The following is a 26,158-nucleotide window of genomic DNA, read 5'->3' on the forward strand; positions in this document are numbered from 1 at the left end:
CCGTTTATAGTGAATTTAAGTAATGACTCTTAGTTTATGTTTCATGATCAACTATTTTTAGCTTTGAGTGCGCAGGTTGTCTGGATTTGAACTTCCAGAAACTTTAAACCAGCTGAATAATGTAAAGCACATTTAGGCCTGTATTATTGGAATACGTTGCGGACCCATTTGATCCTCTCCTCCTCTGTCTGAGTCTGAGTTAAAGTCACCCGCCCTCCTCCCTCCCTTCCTTCCTTCTCCCTGCAGTTCTTCTGTTTGTTTGCACTCACTTGATCCGGAGCGGAAATTCCTCTCCGTTTTTGTGAATGACAAACTCATTAACAATTCATCAACACGGGCCGCTCCATCCGGCCCCCGTTTCCAAGGCGACCGTCACTAGGCCTGCTCTGATTGGTCGGCAGACATAATGTATCCAATGAAACGCCTCCTGTTTGTAGCCATTCAGCAGCCTGGCGCCGCAGAGAGCGCACTGAGCCAGAACCTGCAGAACGTCGATTCACAGCGCAGGTACACAAGGATACGGTTAGGCGGCATCCGCAGGCAGTAGGGCTGATCTACCGACGAATCCGTATGGTTTATACCCGCACATCGCCGTTCTACTCTGGATCTCCTTTGCGGAACCTAGAAGTGGAGGAGCGTTAGCGTTTGGAGTCGTGGAGTTATATAAGAGCGGAGGAAGCTTCCGCGCCGTCGCAGGGCCAGTGTGACTCATTGATAAATAACACGGACTCTCTCTGGCCAGATGCATGAATGAGCGCCAGTGTGGGCAACACGCATCGGGGAAATCACTGATTTTTATGAACCCGCTTCAAACGCGCCAGACACCGAGCTGGTTTCTGATTTGTACTTTTATTTCTTTTTTATCCTCACTTGCAACTGTTGTTGTGGATCGGGTAGACTAAAAATAAAACCGTGGACAGATTTTTTTTTTTTAAATTTTTTGGTTGCCTTGCCTTCAACCATAATCTCCTTTTCTGAAATCATCCGACTCCTGCCTATAAATGCTTGACAAGCTCAAGCCCGTCGTCCAGCTCGACTCGGTAATGGCGATCAGCAAGACGGTGGGCTGGCTCCGGGAGCAGCTGGAGACGCGCAGGGACGGCCTGCTGGTCATGGACTGCCGGGCCCAGGAGCTCTACGACTCGTCGCACGTCGAGACGGCCATCAACGTGGCCATTCCGAGCCTCATGCTCCGCCGGCTCAAGAAAGGCAACCTGCCCGTGCGCTCGCTGCTCTCCAACGGGGAGGACCGAGAGAGGTTCGTGCGCCGGTGCAAGACCGACACCATCGTACTTTACGACGAGTACAGCCGGGAGTGGAACGAGAACGTGGACGGGGGCTCCGTGTTGGGTTTACTGCTGAGGAGGATGAAGGACGAAGGCTACAAGGCCTATTATCTGGAGGGTGAGTGCGGTTCATTCACATTTTGGGCCCCGTGGTCGCTGTTCATTCACAGGCGCTGGTTTTGCGCCTCAGACGGAAGGAGGCGCTTTGGCTGTGGATTCTTAATTTTCAATAATTAAATTCAGTCTTAATGGTGGGCCTATTTATAGTTTAGTGAATGGTTCGTGTTTAGTTGAGTGTCATTTAAGGAGAGAAATTGACTGAAATAAAATAGCCCACCAAACATCGAACTTGTAACCTATAGTTTGTTTTTGTTTTTTTATCACAGATTTTATTATGTGCATTATTTATATATATATGTGTGTGAGTGTGTATGTATGTATGTATATATATATATATATATATATATATATATATATATATATATATATATATATATATGTGTATATGTGTGTGTAAACTGATTATTTTACCCTCTTTACTAGTGTTTCATGTTGTATTTTTGAGACCAATGCAACGCAATGTCGTTTTGCAGTATGATGTCATGTTTAAATGACAATAAAGACTTCAGACTCTGAAAACCGAACATTCAGCTGCTGAATGTGACTGAACTTGAATGCGGAGATACATATTTCCAGGCCACATATTGTGGAATGTTCATTGGATTTTTTATTATTATTATTATTATTTTTTATCTTCTACCATTTCTTTTCACGTGTATTAATGTAATTTCTGTTTTTGTTTTTCAGGGGGTTTCAGTAAATTTCAGGCCGAGTATCCTGCGCTCTGCGAAACCAACCTGGACGGCTCCTCCAACAACAGCTCCCCCACCGCCCAGGTGTTGGGCCTCGGGGGTCTGCGAATCAGCTCCGACTCGTCGGACATCGAGTCGGACATAGACCGGGACCCCAGCAGCGCCACGGACTCTGACGGCAGCCCATTGTCGAACCCGCAGCCCTCCTTCCCCGTGGAGATCCTGCCGCATCTGTACCTAGGCTGCGCCAAGGACTCCACTAACCTGGACGTGCTGGAGGAATACGGCATCAAGTACATCTTGAACGTGACTCCAAACCTGCCAAACCTGTTTGAGAACGCTGGGGAGTTTAAGTACAAGCAGATCCCCATCTCTGATCACTGGAGCCAGAACCTCTCACAATTCTTCCCAGAGGCCATCAGCTTCATTGGTAAGTAATCCTGCAGAGCTGAAAAACACACTCAGAGCCCCCCCTTCTGCAGCTCACTGAGGTTGTTTGCAAACTGAGCCACATTCAGGTCTGCAACTAATGACTGTCATTAGAGCAATGCACAGGCAAGAATCTAGGGACTACAATTCAAGCAAGGTTGTTGATTTTATGAAGAACACATGTCTGCATCCATAAAACACAACTAAAAAGTTTACTTTATATTGGAGTTGAAAAATCAAATCATTTCAGATAGATTGCAACTTTTATTTAGTTTGGTCCAGTAGTTATGAGTTTAAAGACAGCACAAAATGGCACAAATCGTTTTAAGTAAACTATAGCTTCGTACTCATGTGTACTGATATTTTGAAGCTCAAGCATTAGTCATAATACCAGCAAAAAGAAGGATAAAAGCCAATGAAGATGTTGGATTGTGTTGAATACATATTAGAATGAATATAGGGGCCGAACAGATACTAGGGGACGTAATCTTATTAATTTGATATGTCTTATCAATGCCAGGAAGTTCTTAGGTTCTTATTGTGCTATTGAGATTAGATGAGGTGTCCCTGGCTGTGGTATTATCAGTCAATCAGGCAGGGACACAGAGCCGGCAGATTAAGGCCATTGTGTTGACGCACTGGAATACAAGTCTGCCTCTAATGGTGCGCAGGCTAAAATACACAGTGTTCAACAAATGATTTGACTTCAATGGAAGACATCCTGGCCTAGCTCTTGTCCCAGGGCTTGTGTAATTGCAGCACAAAGGGCGACGTTGAAACAGGAGAATGGGGAGAGTGAGCAAAGGGAGGGCGGTAATTCGAGCGCAACAGGAAGGAAGTGGCATTGAAAGTAATCTAGGACATGGCATTGCACCCCCACCCCCCTTCTTCCCTCCTCCCTCACATTACAAAAGGAGCCATTTACAGGCCCTGTTGACATCCTGTTCGCCTTGACAGGGTGCCCTCATGACTCCTACGTTTACACGCCCAAATGGCACCATTGTCAGAGTAACCCTGGCGAGCTGAAGAATGGTTTAATAGACCGTAATAGTCAATTTCCCAGCCGGCTACTCTAGGCCAAAAACGAAAGAATGTCAGCTCTGTTTATGTGTGCTAGTGCCGTCGCAGCCCCCGTTTGTTGACTGACATGCCTGAGAGACAGTTAGGATAATAACTTCCGCCACTTTCCCCTCCCTGGACCCACTCCAGCTCCCAACACAGCTTGACTTAAATGTCACAGATGTTTATCACGAGTTTTGTTCTCGCTTTGTAGGAAGGGACTGCACCCAGAGAGAGTCTATATGTGTAAATAATATCTCCTAACCTACTCCTAACATGTTTAGTAAGAGTTCCTTTTGAGCTTTGGACTGTTAGTAGGATAAACTGAAGAGCAGACCTGCAAATAATGAATATTTCATTGACTGATCTAGTAGATTTGTGGTCATAAAAGCTCAATATGATGCCTTCAAATGTTGTTTGGCCTCAGAAATATTCAGTTTATTGTCACAGACAAATACAAAAATGAAGAAAACATAACATTTAAAATGGTGAAGTGACTTTATCCCTTGATCATGCTTCAGTAAGGTTTCTTTTGACTGTCATATGGAAAAACAAAGCAAAAGATGCTATCTTTAGGATTTTCTTTGACATTTAATGGATTATCAAATTAAAAACTATAAATCTTCAGGCAAAAAGTAAGTTACAGTTATAAAACACTTTTTATCCACAGTTTTTTTAAATTTTTTTTTAGAACAAGAAGGCAGTTTAAGATCTGAGGTGCACTTCTGCTTGTGGTCTCTAATGTCTCATCGTTTCTGTCTCTAACAGATGAAGCTCGAGGTCAGAAGTGTGGCGTGTTGGTCCACTGCCTCGCCGGAATCAGCCGTTCTGTGACTGTGACAGTGGCCTACCTGATGCAGAAGCTCAACCTCTCCATGAATGACGCCTACGACATCGTCAAGATGAAGAAATCTAACATCTCCCCCAACTTCAACTTCATGGGGCAGCTCCTGGACTTTGAGCGCACGCTCAGCCTCAAGAGCCCGTGCGACAACCGTATGGTGGTGCCCAGCCAGCAGCTCTATTTCACCACTCCCACCAACCACAATGTCTTCCAGCTGGACCCTCTGGAGTCCACGTGAGGACACGTTCATGTCCCAACCCTGTCTTTTCTGGAGGTTTTGTGAGCCTCCTGTTGGAAAAGCTGCAAAAAGTTTCTCTTTTTTGGTCATCTGCCATGCCAGGCTCATGATGTTATTGATACAGCTGGTTTTGGGCGACAGCTGCTGAGCGTGGTTACTGGAGGGCTGTGTGGCCGAGACTCAGCTTCTCTGGACAAATGAGGAGAGACAGTAAAAAAAGAGGAAGAAGCAAGAATCATGTAAAGAGTGCAGATACTTTCAACAATCCTATATCTCTGTCCGACTTCTGAGGTCTTTAATCTCTTTTTGTGTCTGAGGAAACTTTAAGTGATCTGTCAGACATTCTGCTTCAAAGGCTGGTGTGCCAAAGAGACATGATTGTTCAGACTGGGCAAACATAACAATCAACTCCTTTTTTGTATGTTTGTTTTGGGGTCTAGCATCAGCTTCCCAAAGACCTTCAGGTGCATTGTCGCCTTTGTCTTCTGTGAAGACTCGCCTGTGTTGGGTAAAGTGCCCAAGCTTTAAAAGGCACATTATACAGGACTGGATTTTACATTTGTGGAGTCTCTCAAAACATTTATACACTGTGTATATATCTTAATATAAAATACAATACAGTAAAGCCTTGCTCTAGTATATACCCTTTGCAACAAGTGGGTACTGATGATTCTCTTTGTTTCATATTCTACTTTTATGTAAGATAACTGCATATTGATCAGTATGTTTAAATTGATTATGCCAAAAATCAAGTAGGCTTTCCAAGAATTGTGCAAAAATGTGTACATGTGTAACATATATATATATATATATATATATATATATATATATATATATATATATATATATATATATATATATTTGATACTCGCTTTATGTGTGAAATCAGCCAATGGGCCTTGTTTTTGCACCCACCCTCTCACAAATCAAAGTGGTTGTTTGCCTTACTTTTGTGCTCAGAATGTTTTTCTTGCACATTAGCCTTCAGAGAAAGTAATTTTTTCCACAATATACAACATCTAGGACTTTTTTTTCCTACTTCCATCTTTTTTAATAGCAATGTATAAAAGCAACAGTGTCTGAATATTTGCATCTCTGAGGGTTAATGTGGGTAATTCTGATCTGTGCACAAGGGTTCAAAGTCTCTGATGTGTGGACAAAGCAGGAGGCTTTTGCTTTGCCTTGCCTCTTCAGGGAAACTCTGAAATGCAGTTTTTATTTGTCAAGATGAGCGAGGAAAAGGATGCAGAGCTTCAGAGGGTTGTGTTGCTCCCCTCCAGAGAGGTAATGCCTCTTTTTTTCAGAGGAAGCCTTACTGGTGACCTCTGCTAGCCCCCTCCACACTCCTCTCTTACGAATGTAAAGAAAAGATAAGTTATTAATAAATTGCTATTTTGTCTACAATTTTTGGGTCTCATGACTGTTTTTCCATTGACACAGCAGGGTTAGAAATAATGTTTTACCTGAGTACTACATTTTAAGGAACTTTTCCTGACAATTTCCATTTTATAGCTTCATATTTTGACTGCACTACACCTACAGTGTAAAACACACTTTTTTTTTTTACTTCAGTACATTTGACAGCTTTAGTTACATATTATTTGATCGAACATAAATAAAAAATACTAGTTTTTTTGGGCTTCTGACTGGGTACCCTGTTCACATTATATGTATCTCAGTGTTATCACCGTAATCAGATAATGATTTTTTTTCCTTTCAAAACTTCATGTGGTTTCTTTACCAATCATGCTGAAGTCATTCAATATGTTGTAAAATATCATAGATAAGGAAAAGATTAACACAGGTGAGTAAATCCGAGTTTTTCTTTGTCTTCCTTTAACCTTTAATCGTATGACTAGGTCTCAAATTTATCTGTAGTTCATAACATAAAGTTGTTCAAACTAACTTTATCTTCAGCAGAAGCAACACCAAAATGCTGTCCTCACCACCACTTCTAAAATGATACTTGGGGCGGGGTTTATTTGCATAACATGGAAACATACAATGCACTTAAAACAAGTTCAATGTGAACAACCTAAAAAAAGTCAGCAGAAAGACATTAACCCCCCCAGTCTGTTGATTTTATGCTTGGAATGAGTCATGATTGACCATAGTGAACTTTGCCTCTGAACCATAAAAACATGAATCATCAGAACAACAAGGTGGGAGTGGGTGTGATGTGTTACCTTAAAACATTTTTCATAACACCAGTGCAGGTGAGAGTAGAAGTACCGAATCGACTTCCCGTTGCTGTTTGTGTGAAAGGTGAACTGAAAGTCACATCATGAAAGAAAGCCAGTCTAACTTAAATTAATCTTTTACATAGTTTATGTCTAGTTACATCAGCTGTGATCTGGTCTCCCTGTACTTCTACATTGTTTCTGTCTTGTTGCGTTTACCATGTGTGATGTGCACCAATAGATGAACAAAGGCATCATCTTTTCTGTTATTCTTCAATCCATTTAGGTGAAAATTTGTCCACATGTTGTGAAGGCACATATAAAATCAATCAAGTCAATCAATGAAGAAAACTTTATTACAGACTCAAAGTCCAGGGAAAAAGACAAAACATACAAAAATACATTAATAAAAACGGAAGCCCTAGAGAAAGCACAATAATACTAGAAAAGCACTCAGAGAGCACAGACCTCCGCCAAGGCAGATCAGTCCCCCCCCCATCATCAAAATGTAATCATTTGTTCCTTGTGACAGTATCAACATTTCCTGAAAATTTCATCCAAATCCATCCATAACTTTTTTAGTTATCTTGCTAACAGACAGATGAACAAACAAACCAACCCCCCCATCACCACCAAAATGTAATTTTTTGTTCCTTGTGCCAGTATCAACATTTCCTGAAAATTTCATCAAAATCCGTCCATAACTTTTTGATCTGAATTGAATCTGAATATATTCAGATGAAAACACGGTAGCTTGTACTACTAAACCTTTGTTTGTCAAAAACATAATTTATTTAAAAATCATTAAACCGGCAAATTAATGTGTGCATCAGATTTCTTAAAATGGCTTGAAAAGTATAGTAGTAATGCATATCATGATATAATGAGCCTCAGGTCAACACTCCTTTTCCACACAAACAGACATTGCCATTAATGTCTATAAGCTGTTACCACCATCATCTAAACTTCTCACAAAGTTTCATTACAGATCATGTTCAAAAACTCCAAAATATTGCCAAAAATCAAGTGAGTGAATCACAGCTTTATTTGTCTGTCATCTGCATTCAATCATGTTATTATGTGTAATTACATACAATAATATTTCAGTAAAGCAAACCAAATGCTTTCACTTCAACAGGTTATCCATACATTGCTACTAATACTTCTTCATCTGTCTCTCAGTGGAGTGTTTTGACATTGCGGCCATGTTGCATTTACTTTAGTCAGAGATGTGAATGGTTCTCCCAGTAACACATTCATCTAAGTGTCTTGTCACTAGCAGTACAGTTGCGTGTTTACCAGCAGGACGAGTCACGACAACAAACACAGTGAGAGGCTGCCATGAGTCGAGGCTGTTCACAGAGCTTGTCATTAACCAGAGCATCACTTTCCACTTCAGAATTAGCACGTCCTGTCTCATGATGTTTGTGTGACCAGGTGTCGGGCACTCTCTGTTTTCTATGACAATCATTCACAAACTGAAAATGCTACTGAACAGGCACAAAGTGATTCCAGTCACGGCATTCACAGGCTGACTGGTTTTTCCAGGTGCTGCTCTGGGTGAGGTCTTCAGGTTCACATAAACCCTCCCTCTGGCAGTTCCTAAAGGCGGGGCCTCTGCAGCAGCCACCCACAGAGTTGAAAAAATTTTACATGTGGCATGACTTGATATCCGGCGCGTACATGCTCAGACCTGCAGGTCTAAGGAGGCGGAGGAAGGAGAAAGGAGGTGTGTTGGGTTCTCACACGAGCAGCAGCAACATGCTTCATGGCTTAGCAGGGATGTGTCTGCTTGGCATTTCCACATTCTCACAAATGATGAGCGACACCAGCAGCACAGTGTGTGTTGTCTATCACTAGGGTAAAAGGACGAGCACTGATTTCCACACAGGGTCATATCATTAAAATCAATTGCTCACACGTGCAGCTTTTAAAAGCTACTTTTTAAATTTGTTTGGAAACTTTTAGCAACTTTTGAAAAGTGACTGAAATGCTCAAACACACACATTTATATGACACAAAATGATTTTCTCTCTCACACAGTCACAGTCTGCCTGCGGTAAAAGTCAGTGTTGAGAATATAGTGACTATGTTGGTATATTTAGTGATTTTTCAGACTCCTCTAGAGACTCTTAATCAAAAAAGTAACCAGTGACAAATTTAGACTCTGGCGTGAAAGCACGCATCAACCTATGTCTAAAACAAATCACTGCACTGAATATACATCACTCTCATTGCCATTGACAGTTTTCTCTATTCTCTCTTTTTGGTCCTTTTAGATTGTTAATGTAGACTGAAAATTAAAAATGTTGTGGTTAAAAATGTTACAGTTGTACTGTGATTTGTTGTAGGTTCCTAAGTGAACCATAAGGCTAACAACCAAACCAAACTAAAGACAAGTGAAAAAGTGGGCAGAGCTTACTAATATCGCACAACACTTTGCCCCTCCTGCTCACTGATAACCTGCCTACCCAGGGATTAATTTTGAGTCTTAACTTTCAATCTTTTTTAAAAAAAAATTTGTAAAAAAAAAAAAAAAAATCCAACAATTGAAATTCAGCCATCAAACTGTGCACTGCACCTCTCCTAATAGTAAAGAACATGTGTGTCAAATTTCAAAGTTCTGGTCAAAGTTCATTTCTCAGAGTGTGACTGTAAACTGCTCATAAATCATTTTGAATTGTTTCAGGATGTATTCATGCTGCAGGTAAAAGTAACCAATAAAAGCATGAACAGTACAAATCAAGCAAAATCTCATCTTTTCTATTCCAATTTAGGCTACTTCCATAAATGATCCCAAGTCAGGGTAGCTAACACCACCCACGCCATCCATGACAGATAAGAATTAGTGGTACTGAATTGTCTTCTAGAAGTAAAGACAGGAAACACAATGTGATATGCAGCTGATCAAAGCCAGTGAATCATTAACGGAGGTAGATCTAAGGCTAAAAGGGCTAAATCTGTCATGCTTGTGTCCTGATGCAAATGATTTATGAAAGAGTCCCACATTTTAGTCGGTGCCACCTTTGCCCACTTTGAAGTTCAGGAGATATTTTCCGTTTCCTGGGTAATGATTTAAAAATGATTCAACTCCTACAGCCTCAACGGAGCAAGTACAAACACTAATGGAAAATGTTTGCTCTCAGTCACTGATTGAGGTTTTTAAAATTTAATCTGAGTTTTAATTTTTGTGTTTGACCTACAGCAACCACAAACAGGAAAGACACAGTAGTAGCCTTGGTAAGAAATCACTTGTTTGTTCATAATATCTGCTAGTTATTTACTGTGTAACAGTGTTGTCATTGTGCCCTAACCCTCACATCAATTAATACTACAGGCAAATGTCTCTGGGAACATTTACAAAGAATTATTGTCTTCATTGATTTAGCTGCTCATCAAAACTTACAGAGTTTTTCAGTTACAGGTACTGCTGGATGTCCTGAATGGAGAACAGGAAGATCCCCAAACAAGATCCATCACAGGATTAATGTGCAAAGTGAAAAACCAGCACACATCACTTAGTTTAGAAATTAGTTAACTGTTGATGCTCCTTTGGTTTGAGACACTGAATTCATTGTTACATTTAAGACACAACCTTGCCTCACTAAGTAAACAGGTAAGATCCTTCTACTGGATAATTACAGCAGTGATTAATATGTTTCAGCTGCAAAACACATCAGAGGACATATCCTGTGGTCATGGAAAACATGTAACTGTGTTTAAGAAGGGTCAAATTATTGGTCTGTAGTAAGCAACGAAAACAACTAAGGGGAAACTGAAAGTACTACAACTGGATCAAAAATGATTGTGCATTACTCAAATATGGAAAAAAAAATGGGGTCAACCATCATCTTCAGGAAGAAATGTGGTCAGAAAAATCTGGAATTGAGTGAAGATCTCGTAATATCTCATAAATATGTAGTGAAATCAAATTGTAAAAAATCATCACGGTCTGTTTAAGTGTGAGCATTTTCACAGGATGTGAAGAGAACCAAAGTGATTGGAACTAAGCAGATGTGTTGGCTGTAAGAAAACCATTTATCAGTGAGGATAATCAGGAAAACAAGGCTTTGATTTTCTAAAGAGCATAAAGATCGGATTGTGTTCCAAAGGATCAATCCCGTTCCAGAGTGATGGGTGCATCAGGGTGGGAGGAGAGGTGGATGAAGTTATTACCCATCATGCCTAGTGGCTACAGGTCAAGCCTGTGGGGGAAGCGTTATGATCTAGGGTGCAGGGGTCCATAAATTGAGGACAGCTGACTACCTGAATATACTGAACAGTCAGGTCTGAAAATCAGCAGATCTTTTTCTTCTCTGATGACACAGACATATTCCAAGATGACAATACCAGAATTCATCAGGCTCAGATTGTGAAATAGTAGTTCAGAGAGCATGGGACATCATTTTCACATATGGATTGGCCTTCACAGATGGTTTGAGTCCAGATAAGAGCCCCATTGACAATCTTTGGGATGTAATGAAGAAGACTTTACACAGCGGACCAGCGCTTCATCATCAATATTAAGATCTATGACAAATATTAATGCAACTATGGATGAAAATAAATCTTGTGACACTGTACCATATCAAAACAATGCTACAGCTCTTGTGTGTTAAGTTGATTTCTTTGGCCAGGCTCTGTATTTCTTAACCAAATTACAAAAATGATCAAGAAAAACCACAATGAAGGATAAGATGGATGTGGATAGTATGAACACATTTTTTTAAATTTGGCATCAGGAAGTTCAGGCTCAAGACCTTTATTCATCCAGTACATAGAACAAGAGTAATATCAAAAGGCAAAAATTAGTGAAATGGTAATAAAAGTGATTAGGTTTCTTTTTTTGGGAATTCAGATATATGTATATTCTATAGATGTATATTGTTAGACGTTTAGACTTCAGAGAGGTTGGAGAGAAAAATGATTACTCGAGAGCTGTAATAAACACTAGGTGTTGTTAGTAGACATATTCTGTCTCAAACCAAAGTTAAATTATTTGTTCATTATTATTTAACATGAGCCTGCTCCACAACCACTAACATCTCACTGTGACTGGGTTGTTTTTGTTCCTATGGCCTACCAGCATTGACATTGTTGAAGCCCACACACAGAAATTTCTGAAGCTATGGTGTTGTGCACCTCCATATTTTGTGTATACATGTAGTTTTGTCAGTCAAACTATTATTACCCTTTTATTGTGTTGTATTCAGTATTAGCTTAAGCATCACCACTAATGATCCCACAGTTCTACATATTTGTCCAAATATGGTCACTTCTGGCTCCAAAGAGACAAAATGCAAATTTTAGCATCAAAATCATGGTCCAAAATCCAACTGGAGACTGTGAGTCTGTGGGCCTTGTTACATTAGAACGTGTTGGAAATTACACAGTTGACCAGACATTAACAGTTAAAGCACCTCTCCACCAAATGAAATGTGATATTCATGTGGTAAAAACACATGAGCATTACCCGTTGGCGCAGAATGAAATTCAATGCCTTGCTCAAGGACGCTATGACAGATTTGGACCAATGGCTGCTGCAGGTGAACCAACAGGTCTGTTCAGTCACCCGGATATCATTCATCAAACCTAAATCCAACTTTAGCCGAGCCTGGGAAGCTGTTCTTAAAATCCGGTGCTGTGAAGTCACGGCAGGACTGTGACTGACAGGTTTGGCCTGCAGTATGCATGGCGTGCCGAGGTCCAGGGGGGCTCTCATGACCATTCTTCCTGTCTGCGGCTTGGCCTTTCGTGGCTTTAAAGCCCTGGATTAAAGGGCACAGGAAACTACCAGTGCTAATTTTAGACAGGCATGTAGATGCACTTGACCGACCCCCCTCAGCACCTCCATCAGCGGGACACGGTGGCTGTGACAGGGCAGGCCATACAGGGATCTGGAAATATGTACGGCTGGGTCATGGTGAGGGCTTTGAGGGGGGGTTGGCATCCGGACATGTGGTCAGATGAGTGATTAACCTGGAGTTAAATGTACAGTAGTGAGCACAGACCAGAAATAGCACTGTATGAAAAAAGTCGGGTTGGATTCATATTGATGTATTGCAGTTTTTAAAGCCTAACATAGAATGTAATATAGATCTGCCCTGCTTTACATGTACTTGTATACATATTAATATTATAGTATTATGCAGCTGCACCATATGGAAGACAAGATGTCATTGCATCTATAGGCATCCATACACATATTTATTCACAGCTGTATTTATATTTGCATACATCTTTTGGTAATTATAGCAGTTTTTAGAACCCCAATTGGTGAACCTTTGCTACTCAGAGATGCTGTTTTCATACCCAGTTATGTTACTGACCTGTTAACCTAATGAGTTATGGAGTCATTCTGGTCATGGGGTCATTCTGGTCTTCAATTGTTTTATTTTAACTGTTTATTAAGTGCTCAGGTTTATCTTTTAAATTATTGTTCCATTATTTTAATTTTAGGTCTATTGGTAGACTTTGATATCTACTATTTTGAGCTTTGATTGATAGCTCATTTGCCTGCTTTAACACAACAGTTCAAAAACCAACAGGTGACACCCTGGTGTTTCCATCAACTTCTTATTGGGGGAGTTTTTGTGTTTCCTCAGAATTTGAGGTAAAAACTTCAAATATGAGCTGCGCAACATCCAGATAAGCAACAGCCTTATAACCATGAGCATGTCTACACAACACAGAAATAGATAAATTCCTCCTCTCTACCCACTTTCCACCATAAAACCATTATTACAATTACACAATCACAATTTATTAATTCTAATATTAAAGCTTTATATGACGTTCATCACCAATTTTTCATCAAATTTGTAAACATCAAGTGATAGCCTAAGTATCACAAATCCATTAGTCTTTCAATGATTACATACCTGAATCACTTCCCTTACGGTGAACAACTTCAAAGTGTACTCCATCACCAACACTCCATTTGTTTAATAATAATGGATTAGATTTCTATAGCGCTTTTCAAGGCACCCAAAGCACTTTACATTGATCCATTATTTATTTGCTCTCACATTCTCCCTCTGCTGGTGGTAAACTACATTTGTATCCACAGCTGCCCTGGGGCAGGCTGACAGAAGCGTGGCTGCCAATTCGCACCAAACGGCCCCTCCGACCACCACCAAACATTCATACGCATTCATACACTAGTGTGAGTGACACTGGAGGCAAGGTGGGTGAAGTGTCTTGCCCAAGGACACAACAGACTGAGCAGGATTTGAACCACCAGCCCTTCGGTTATTGGAAGACCTGTTCTAACCTCCTTAGCCTTGGCTGCCCCAAACATACATACCACCCATACCAAATCAAAACCTAAACAAAACCGTCACTCAGGTTTTTTCAGGATTCCACGCAGCTGCAGTTTGGCTGTAGCGGCAATAAACACAGAAACGGTTTCATTGTTTCTTACTATTTTGGCTGCGTGGAATCCTGAAAAAGCATAAGTGATGATTTCGTTTAGGTTTCGATTTGGTATGTAAACAAATGGAGTGTTTGTGATGGAGAACACTTTGAAGTTGTTCACTGTGAGGAAAGTAATTCAGGTGGGTAATCATGGAAGACTGACTGATTCGTGATACTAAGGCTATCACTCGGGTTTTACAGATTTGATGAAAAATTGGTGACGAACATCATACGCAGCTTTAACTCCTACATCTATGATTCAGACTGGGAGATGTAACCAAACAGCTACTGTTATGTCTATAAATAAATAATATGAAAAAAAATACACCTTCAAAACTTGAACTGACGCCTTCAACTTGAGTTTACAACTGAAATTGACCTTATTACTCAACTTCAGCCTTATTCGCATTTACATTTGTCCATATTTTATGCAAATTTACAGACATTATCCTTAGACCTACTGTTATAGCTCAGCATTAATAGGTTACTACGTACAGATGACAGATAAAATGCTCCTTCCTCTTGCTGCAATGCATGTCATCCCTCTCATCAGCTTTTGGGATGTTGCCTTTACAGTGAATATCTATGATATACTGTGACATATTGAGCCTCTTGAATTAGCGTCAATACACTTTTGAAACTCTTACCTCTAATGACCAATGCAGGCTTCGTAGACTCAACTAGGAAAGAGTGGGCATAAAAATGGAGTGGAAACAAAAAAGACCATAAGACCTATGTGAAGGTAATTTACTGAGGAATTTTACTTTATATATTACAGACATTGTTGTATGCTTGGAATTTTTTTTTTTTTTTTTTTGTATGTTTTTTTTTAAACATGGGAGACTAGGCCTGATACGGCATTCTCCACCCCATCATCATGGTTCATCCCTCCAGTCTGGTTCACAGACAGGAAAAATCAATGCCAAGGCCAACTGAAGCCCTTCCTGAGGCATGTAGTGGAACAAGACACTGAACATTGGTTTGTCCTTTAATTTGTCACTGGTCTATATAAGGTTCTGAAATCATTAATACGTGATGCATTACTTCTCTGAAGAGCTGATAACACTGTGCTGCGTCACCAACATGCATCAAACTTTGACCTTTATTGTCATCAGTGGGAGTTGCAACAGCACTGATAAAACTTTTTTCCTCCCACACATAATTATTTTCACAGTAGTGTAGAATAAGATTACAAGTGAAACACAGATATCACCCCAGAATAATAACAGCCCAACTGCTTTCTTGGCTCGAGGATGAGATTGTTCTGTTTTTGTGGCAGAAAGTGCCCACGACTCCAGGTGCTTCCAAATAACACTGTCCTCCAGCAATTGCGTGGGGAGTTTTTGTTTCAAGATTGAGCAAGAACCAAAAAGTAACTTCTGAAATTCTGAAATCAGCACCTGGGCACAGAAGTGCTGAGCTGACAGTCAAAGACCTCGTCAGTCTGGCTCTTTTATAAAATAAAACACAAAACGAAAAACTAGCAGCTTTTGAATATTTTCAGCTTGTTTTTCATCTCAAACAGCATTCAGTCATTCATTCACTGAGGGCAACACAGTAGTGCAGTGGTTGGCACTGTCCCCCCACAGTAAGAAGGTCACACCAGAAAGGGGGAGCTTTCTAAGTTGAGTTTGCATGTTCTCCCTGTGTCTGCATGGGTTCTCTTTGGGTACTCTTTGGGACGATGTTTACTTCTGCAAACTATCTTCTAAAATGTGAATAACAAGAACAACCCTAAAAATAAGTGCAATTTTAACTCAATTATGCCTTATTTTTTCATTCACACATATACATTAAACTTACATATCTTTGTGGATTTACAAATACACAAAACATCCAATAAAAACGCAGAATATTGTTAAAATTGCACTTCTCTTAAGACATTTCATGTTGTTCATATTATTCATATTTTTGTGAAAGGATAGTTTGTAACTGTAAACATTTTCTTGTACTTTTCCTTTACACTAAATCAAAGAAAACAATTTAGAGATGTCATTATATGTAGGTTATTACCCTCTGCCACACTGGCCGCAGGGTATTGTCATCTGTTGGTCGTCCGTCCGTCCGTCTGTCCAAAAACTTTGCCATGCACTGATGAGTCAGACCGAGGGTGCATGCATGTTATGCTCATGATAGTACTATCCACTGGTCATATTAATACCGATATCTTTGGACTGAAGTTAATAAATGCATTGTTCCCGTTTTTAACTTCATTTCCCATCATGCAGCGTGGTACTGTGCTTCTGGTCAACCGAGCAATGTGATTGTAAGGCTAATGTATTCCAAAATGACTAATATCTCACAACGTATTGGTCCTATATGACTTGCTGAGATATTTAATGTGAAGATGAGACTATTCCTCAGCTGTAGGTACAAAACTAGCCAGTTAAAAACCTCCATTTCTCAGAACTGTGCAGATACACACGCACACACACGCACACACACACACACACACACACCTACACACACAGACACACACACACACCTACACACACACACACACACACACACACACACACACACACACACACACACACACACACTCTGAGACCAGCACTTCCAGTATTATGATATAGATTTTACTGGTCTGATCTACTTTAGATCAAATTGATCTGTATGTGGAATCTGAACTAAAATGACTGTGACATCCTTAACTGTTAATATCTTCCAAGTAACTTTTGCATTTCCGAAATTCATCCCAGGGGCCGGATTAGACCCTTTGGTGGGCCACTTTTGACCTGTGGACCATATGTTTGACATCCCTGGATTCATTGGTCAATCTAAATGGCCCATAGGTATGAATGTGAGAGTGAATGGGTGTTTGTCTATATGTCAGCCCTGCGATGAACTGGTGACAATTCCAAGGTGTACCCTGCCTTTGCCTGATGGTAGCTGGGATAGGTTCCAGCACACCTGTGACCCTCTCAAGGATTAAGCGGCTCAGAAATTAATGAACAATTGCAATTGAATTACCAGAGGCCTATTCTTTTAATTATAATCAATGTTATGTTATTGCAAGTTCAGGATCTTGTAACTAACAATCATCATTTCATGACATGGAATGAATAGAAAAAATGTGTTTTTTTTCATAGAATACAGATATAAAATATAAGACAAATGCACAACAATGATCAAAGCAGATTTTAATCCACCAGGAGTCAGGGTCTGCTTGAGGTTTCTGCCTGCTAAAAGAAACTTTTTCCCTCCACTGTCACCAGTCACAAATATTTGCTCCTGGAGGATTCTTTGGGTTTCTGTAAATTGGCTTGAGAGTCTGTTTTGACCAGCTCTATATGTAAAGTGTCATGAGATAATTTTTGTTATGATTTCACGCTATATTAATAAAATTTGTTTTGATTGATTGATTGACAACAAAGAATGAAATTATGGAAACTATAGTTGATAGAAATATTACACACCTCTCATAAAATGTGAGCCTGTTAGGCTGTAAGATGGAAAAAGGACAAAAATAAAATAAAAACTAACAACATAGCAGTAATATATGTAGTAATATAATTAATGCACCATTTATCATTAATACACTGTACAAATGAGCTACACTATTTTTATAAATTGGATTTCAGTGCTTGGTCCATTGACTTTTACATTCTTTTTTGTGGAAAAATCTTTTTTGTCATAGGATTGATAAAGTCTATGTATGTATGTATCTGTCTGTCTGTCCGTCCGTCCGTCCATCTTTCCATCTCAAGATGTATCATTGGAGATTTCTGTTCATGGTGTCAGCAGAAACAAAAAGGAATCACCAAAACAAGTGCTCTTGTTGCATGAAAAAGAGTACCTGTAACATACTGTCCCAACCTCTGATTTAGGCTACAGTACAGCCCATGTCTCCTCTCCCACATTTCAAGCTAACACGGAAGTGTTGAAGATTCCGCTGTGTTTTGTGATCATGGACAGGACATCCGGCCTATGTCTCGATGTGGTCAGCGCTACCCCACTTCCCACTGGCTGTGAAAATAAAGGCGAGAGGCTGTGCAGCTAAACTTGGCACGCCTGCTAATCCTCTGCTAACGGTTTCTGTCCCTCTTACCCTGAAGCGACAGCGTGTTGACAGCAGCCTCCTCCCCCCTCGTTTCTCGCTCCTTCATCAGACACCCCCCACCCACCTGTCTCCTATCACATTGCTTCCCCTCATCCACTCCAGCAATTTCCTGTTGCCCTCAAAGATCAAGTTACAGGTTTCCAAAACTGTGAAGACAGACACACATCTACTCACTGCATGCAAAACACACACATACACATCCAGATACACACTCCCTGTTGCATGCCAGCCAAGCTATCATTTCCAGCAACAATCCTCACATCTCATTGCTTACACCATCACACTTTCCATCCCTCTGCAGATTATTAATCCTGCTCAGGGAACAGGCTGTGACCAAAGCCTCATCGGAAGCAACAGATGGACCAGCTCACCAAAAAACAATAAAACCTTCCCAAAACACTTCCTGTCAGTGGATTTACACACATACACATAACACATGTACTTATCCACTGTTAGCATCTCCCAAATGCTGTTTAGCCCTAATGTTGTTATAGCAGATGATGAGATGCTGTTTGTTTGCTTGAATGAGTATGGGGTTGAGATTATGTATTACTTTTGCTATTTTTTGGCTCAACTCCCCTTCACTTCACTCAACTTGGCTGCTGGCATATGTGGTCATAACCATAGCAATGTAATGTAAACATGTCATTTTCAGCATGACGAGCAACAAGCAAGATTCTATTTCTGTCTTTTCTTCTCCATTTTCTTCTTCTTCTTCTTAATAATAATAATAATAATAATGATAGCGATAATAATAATAACCTAATGTCACTGAAGCATTCTCATTATGCTATTTTTTTTTTTAATTACATAACAGAATAGTCAAGCCAAAGTTCAAAATGAACCACCTACAACAGCAGCTACTGCCACAACCACCAGGACCAGACCCAGCAGCAGCAGTAACCACCAAGAAAAAAAATTAAATTAAAAACGTGCCAGAATTATCCACTTTGTTAACAGAAAACAAAAGAAAAACAGGGATGAAAAGCTGAAAAGAACTAATGTTTATGTCAATGAAAACCTAACAAAGAAAAATGCAGATATCCCAAGACAGGTACAGTTTTTAAGAAAGCAGAAAAAATACAGTCAACATGGACATCAGACAGCTAGGTATTCATTAAACTGAATGAGACTACAGAGCAGGGAAAAGTTGTAGTCATTCTAGTTCTGTCGTCTGATGACAGAACTAGAAAACTATCAGCGATGCCTTTGTCCTTGAGACCAGTTAGCAAGCCAGTGTTAACCTTATTAAGTATTGTTGATGATGTATTGTAAAGGATGTATGGGACATGATGTGAGTCCTAATATTACAAACCAACACAGATGACCAGCAGTTTACATATTACAAACCACACAGATGAAGATCACAAATTATTTGAGTATGAAAGTAACATTGACCCAGACATGAATTTCTTCAACAAACTGACAAATGACTGCAAGTATTACACAGATGATGAATTTAATATGAAAATAATAGTAGAAAACATCATTACAGGGATTCACTTCAGCAGTAGAAGTTTATATGCAAACTTTCAAACTATTTAAGAATATCTATGACAGTTTCATAGACATTTCAGTGTCATTGCAATATCAAAGACCTGGATAATGCCTGAAAGGAGTGGAGACTTTGAATTAAATGGATATGAATCTCTTAATTTAGACAGAATAAATAAAGAAGGAGGTGAGTTGCGCTGTACATTTGTAAGGTCCTTTTTATTTTTTTATTTTTTATATTCATCAAATTCTTTCACTAAGGTTTTCACAAATCTGTTTATAATAGAGACTGTGTTAATTACATGTGTTTATTGAAGGTGACTGCAAGTACCATGATGCAATGGGTCCTTTCCCGCTAAAATATCTATGTTGTAACCAATCCTGTGTACGTTTAGAGGTAATGTTGTGGATTGGGCCAATTAGAATCTGGGACAGAGGAATGTACCTGGCGATGACCGGAAAGAGAGAGGAGAAAAGAGGGAATGCGTTTTTGGCTACAGCGAAAGAGGATGCTGAACTGAGAGTTGGAGGAGCCGGACCTAAAAAAATTGAGGATTACTTTTCTTTGACATTTTGCTAACCAGCTCACAATTTTTGCGATGTGTGTGTGTGTTTATTTTTTCGGCTACGAATTAATGAGTGCTGTAGCCTATGGTAAAGGCCAGCCGAATTAAGTTTTGAGTTTTCTTTAATACGACATTGAACTGAGTACACAAACTTTGACAAAGCTAGCTAAGTCATTTCAAAAGAAAGACTTGTTTTTTTCAAATGCTCATGATCGTCTTTTCGCTAGGCATCCTGAACTGTAACAGAGAACGCCTGGAACATCGTCTGTTCGCTATGCATCCTAAACTGTTCGTGAGTAGTTGGTTTGAAGCCAAATGGCCGTTTCATTCATAGACCACCGTAACAGTGTTAGTGAACATCATTATCCCTACGTCGGATTTCCTTCTTCATTGAAAGTTGTTTTTTTTTATATATATATATATATATATATATATATATATATATATATATATATATATATACATATATATATATATATATATATATATATTTTTTTTTTTTTTTTTTTTTTTTTTTTTTTTCTTATGTGCACCAACGTAATAGGCTCCAACGTTTTGTTTTTTTTTTGCAAGCTTGCTCTTCTAAGACTAAGTGAACTGGTGTTATATACTGTGTGAGTGCATTTGGCGCAGAAATAGTGTTCAGTGCAAGTTTAAATGGTAAATGTGTACTGTTAGGGGTACTGTTTGGTCTGGTTTTAGGGTTGCATCAGGCCAGGATACAGTATTTGTGGTTACCAGGGTTTGGGGGATGTCATGGTGGCAGCCCATGCCCTGTGAGTGGGTTGAACCTGTGTCCTTTGTTCTCAGGCTCTGGGCCTGGTTCTGGGTTGGAGTGACAGGGGGAGCATGGGTTTGGGCCTGCTAGCTTAGCTGGTCTAGTTTTGTTTGTTTCTATTAATCATATTTTCATTTCATATTTAATATTTTTGCATCCTTAGAAATAGCTTCATAATGGGCCCACAGATCAAAACACATTTTGCATAGCTTAAGTCTGGTTCTTTTGTTCCTTTTGTTACCTAACTGTTTGATGCTCACTCCATGCTCTCTCCATCCCATCACCAGATCCCAGGCCTGACAGACAAACAGGAAGAGGGAGGTTCCCAAACCTTTTATAGTAGAGGGCATCAGGAACTTACCAAGGGTGGCAGCCATCAGAGGGGAGTTTTGTGAGTTGGCCAGTAGTTAACCTTAAAAATGCTCTAAACCAGGTTTAAACTGTTAGAGACTTTTTGGGGAAGTATTAAATATAAGTAGTGAAATGAGGTATAGGTCAAGATATCAGTAATATTCTGGTAAATGTTAATTGAAAGGTAAACTGAACATTGGGGATTGGTTTGTTCATGTGGGAGGGGCAACGGGTATAAAAAGCCTGGAGTAGAAGCTCCTCGAGGAGAAGTGTGGCTCTGCTTGAGTGAAGCAGGTCACTGAAGCTGGCTGCCCTTAGCCATGGGCTGAGCTTTATTTTCTGTGGTTTAAGACTGATTTTCCTTATGTTTTGTTACGCTGTTTTTCATCAATTAGTTGAGTTTTTTTCTGTTTTTAGTTTTTTTTTTTTTGTTGTTTTTTTTCACTAACACAGCTCAATCGGCGATGTCACCTGGGCAAACACTGTAAATAAATCATACTGCGGTGAAGATTATTCCAGCCTCCTGGTGTGTTTCCTCCTCCACATGGTCAATCATCACAGGGGATATTCTGCATTATTGTTTTAATTGTGTCGAAGGTAACAGGGTCATATCAAGTTTACTTTATTCCATATTAGCACACTTATATACATTTTACACATGCATAAACACATACACACAAATTCTATTTCGCACATTCTTACATGCTATTTCATTTTGACAAAAAGGTAAAATAAAAGTCACCTATTTGATACATTTCATCAGAGCAGTGGAATTGCGTTTATTTATTTTTTTGTTTGTTACATGTAATTTCTGAAGATTTACATAGTATATATCAACTACTGGTACAGTATTTCTTCAGTGGAGGCACCGCGCAAGTTTATTTAAATCATAGGCCTACTGTTCTAAGTGCAAAGAACAATTCCCTAACTTTAAAAGTAGACAGGAAAACCAGTAAATTCACCATCACCAACTGGAAACCCAGGATTCTGTGTGTTTGAGTGAGACCTAATTGTAAGTAATGCACTAAAAAGGGGTTACACATTAATAACAAATTAAATTACAAAAAAGTGAAAAGGATGACGACTATTGTTGACAAAATGATGGAATGCATAACGATAGAAATTTGTATGAAAAGAAAGAAAAATATAACTTTGAGCTGCATATATAGAACACAAAGGTCCAAGATTGAAACTTTTAACAATAGCATGGAGGAACTATTAACTAATTTAAACTGGAGAGGGATATTTGTTTGTGGAGACTTTACAATAGACATGCTAAATCCAAATCACACTATGGGCCGGATCTACTAAAGGTTTGCATGTATTAAAACATGTGCAAACTCAGTGCACTCAAACAAAAATGTACAAACTGATTTACTAACATGGTTGCATCTTTCAAAGGTGCAAAATAGCGCGTTTGCATCCAGTTAGTACATTTGCCACAATGAATATGCAATATGGGGCGTTTACACGCAGTTGTGTGTGTGCTAGGAGGAGAAAATGTAAATATATTCATTTAGCACACGCAAAGTGATTTATCAAACCTGAAAGCAATTTTGCTGATAGAAACTGTATATATTTAACAAAAGGAGGTGCAAACGGGTTGGATGCGTAATTGCACACACATAGCCGTGGTTAGGAGACATCGAAATGATGAAACGAGATGCAGAGAATGCATTTTTCACCCTTGTGTGAACATTTTTGGAGTGACGGAAACACACACACACACACACACACACACACACACACACACACACACACACCTTTAAAATGAAAAATAAAAGAATAAATGAGTCATGCAATACCTTGTATGACAAAACTCCTCCAATGTTACATTTCCATGCGTCTGGATCCTTCAGCGCACTGTTACCATTAGTGCTGGTGTATCCCAGAGCAGTTTAGCATATGCAAAACCCTCATTTAAATAGAGCGATCTGCAAGACTTTGCACTTGTTAACATTTGCGCAAGCAATCTTAGTAAATCACCTGCAAACCGCAGTTCAACCCCACACGCAAAATTCTAGATTGTGCATGCAAGTTAGTACACGCAAATTGGGATCTTAGTAGATCCAGCCCATAAAGTATTGTTTAAGAGCCAGAATGAAATGGTTGTACATTCTGTGACATTTTCTTTTTGTGGTTCTTTTATTGCCTTCAATATTTTGGAGTGTTCTGTTTGAATTTGTAATTTCTCTTTACCTTTTGTTCCCCTCTGTATTTTTTTTTTCCTATTTATGTTCAAAATAAAAGTTTATCATTATTATTACCATTACTGTGTAGTAAATGTTTTGACTTTTTCCTACATTAAGTTCATTTTGCTGATAATACTTGAATAGAACATTTACTTGTAGTGTGGTTATTTCACAGTGTGGGGTTCATACTTTATTATTTGTTTCACAGCCTTTTGTCACCAATGTCTTTGGGTCTGTTTTTCTATCTTTATCAGGCAAAGCTGAGCTGAAGTAAGAAGCAGGTTTTAAGTAGAGGGGCTCAGGAATGCATTACATCACCCAAGGGTCCTCACTAGTATAGCAGTACAAACATGTGTGGGTTTCATTAACATGCTTCCCCACTGTTAAAATCATCACTTGTGTCGATGGGACCTCTGTCCCCGCCTACGCCCAGTGGAATGCTGGGAAGGAATGTCTGGAGTAGGGGGAAAGTGCTGGGACTCGGTGTGTTTTACTCTGTGTGTGAGTGTACAGTATTATACAGTGTTCTCCATCAGCCCACGCTCTTTCCACAGTTATTTTCTTTCTTTTTTTTTTCTGGTGTGATCACAACCCCGACACACACATTTTAGCAATATATTTAGCCTTTTACATGATATGCTTATTTGAAACAGTTAACGTGATATGCTTAACCAATTAACCATTCCCAAATTTGAATAACAAGCATTTTTTATCTGAAGCCAAACTAAACCATAAACACTGTGGACTGATGAGTCGAATGTTGACTCTCTAAGATACTGACAATAAGCCTTTCATCATCTTTTTCTGTTTCCATATCTTTTCCATCATCATGGTTCATGTGTAAAAGTAGACTATTATTGATGTGTGATTCACATGTGAAAGTGACTCACCATCCATCCTTCCATCCATCCATCCATCCATCCATTATCTTCGGCTTCTTCCGGGGCCTGGTCGTGGGGGTAACAGTCTAAGCAGGGACGCCCAGACTTCCTTCTCCCCAGACACCTCCTCCAGCTCTTCCGGGGGGACCCCGAGGTGTTCCCAGGCCAGCCGAGAGACATAGTCTCTCTAACGTGTCCTGGGTCTTCCCCGAGGTCTCCTCCCAGTGGGACATGCCCAGAACACCTCCCCAGGGAGGCGTCCAGGAGGCGTCCGAAACAGATGCCCGAGCCACCTCAGCTGGCCCCTCTCGATGTGGAGGAGCAGCGGCTCTACTCCGAGCTCCTCCCTGGTGGCCGAGCTCCTCACGCTATCCCTAAGGGTGCGCCCAGCCACCCTGCGGAGGAAACTCATTTCGACCGCTTGTATCCGGGATCTTGTCCTTTCGGTCATGACCCAAAGCTCATGACCACAGGTGAGGGTAGAAATGTAGTTTGACCGGTATATTGAGAACTTCACCTCTCGGCTCAGCTCCTTCTTCACCACAACCGACCGGTACAGCGACCGCATCACTGCAGACGCTGCACCTATTCGTCTGTCAATCTCATGCTCCATCCTTCCCTCACTCGTGAACAAGACCCCAAGATACTTAAACTCCTCCACTTGGGGCAAAGACTCTCCACCGACCCGGAGAGGGCAGACCATCTTTTTCCGGTCGAGAACCATAGCCTCGGATTTGGAGGTGATGATCCTCATCCCGCTTGCTTCACACTCGGTTGCAAACCGCCCCAGGGCACGCTGAAGGTCCAGGTTCAATGAGGCCAACAGGACAATGTTATCTGCAAAAAGCAGAGGTGAAATCCTGTGGTCCCCAAACCAGACCCCCTCCAGCCCCTGGCTGTGCCTAGAAATTCTGTCCATAAAAATTATGAACAGAACCGGTGACAAAGGGCAGCCCTGCCGGAGTCCCACATGCACCTGGAACAGGTCTGACTTACTGCCGGAAATGCGAACCAGACTCCTGCTTTGGTCATACAAGGACCGGACTGCCCTTAGCAAAGGGCCCTGGACCCCATACTGCCGAAGCACCCCCCACAGGATACCATGAGGGACACGGTCGAACGTCTTCTCCAGATCCACAAAACACATGTGGACTGGTTGGGCGAACTCCCATGAACCCTCGAATACCCGATGGAGAGTATAGAGCTGGTCCAGTGTTCCGCGACCGGGACGAAAACCCCAGTGTTCCTCATTGTGACTCACCATTGATTCACTCTATTATCTGAGATGGATGGAAACTCTACACATGAACAAAAGGTCCTCCTGAAATAATAATAAATAATAATGATACATTTTATTTGATGGCTCCTTTCAAGTCACCCAAGATCACCTTTACGGACAATAAAAAGCATAAAATAACAACATCAAACATAATTAAAACAAAACATCAACCTAAAACAAGTGTAGTGCAGAGTGTCCAGTCAGAGTGAATATGCCAGTTTGAACAGATGGGTTTTGAGTTTGGATTTAAATATTGTGATGAAGTCTGACTGTCTTATGGGGTGGGGGGG

The 26,158-nt window shown here is 40.2% G+C and overlaps 1 protein-coding gene across 1 annotated transcript; it reads left to right on the plus strand.

Moving 5' to 3' along the window:
- Window positions 1-430: 430 nt before the first annotated feature.
- Window positions 431-4,862, plus strand: dusp6 (dual specificity phosphatase 6). Its single transcript, XM_030136507.1, has 3 exons — window positions 431-1,404; window positions 2,094-2,528; window positions 4,355-4,862. The coding sequence occupies exons 1-3, from the start codon at window positions 1,002-1,004 to the stop codon at window positions 4,666-4,668; spliced, it is 1,152 nt and encodes a 383-aa protein (XP_029992367.1). The 5' UTR covers window positions 431-1,001; the 3' UTR covers window positions 4,669-4,862.
- The last annotated feature ends 21,296 nt before the right edge of the window (window positions 4,863-26,158 follow it).

Source organism: Sphaeramia orbicularis, chromosome 6 (genome assembly GCF_902148855.1).
Source record: "Sphaeramia orbicularis chromosome 6, fSphaOr1.1, whole genome shotgun sequence".
NCBI lineage: Eukaryota > Metazoa > Chordata > Actinopteri > Kurtiformes > Apogonidae > Sphaeramia > Sphaeramia orbicularis.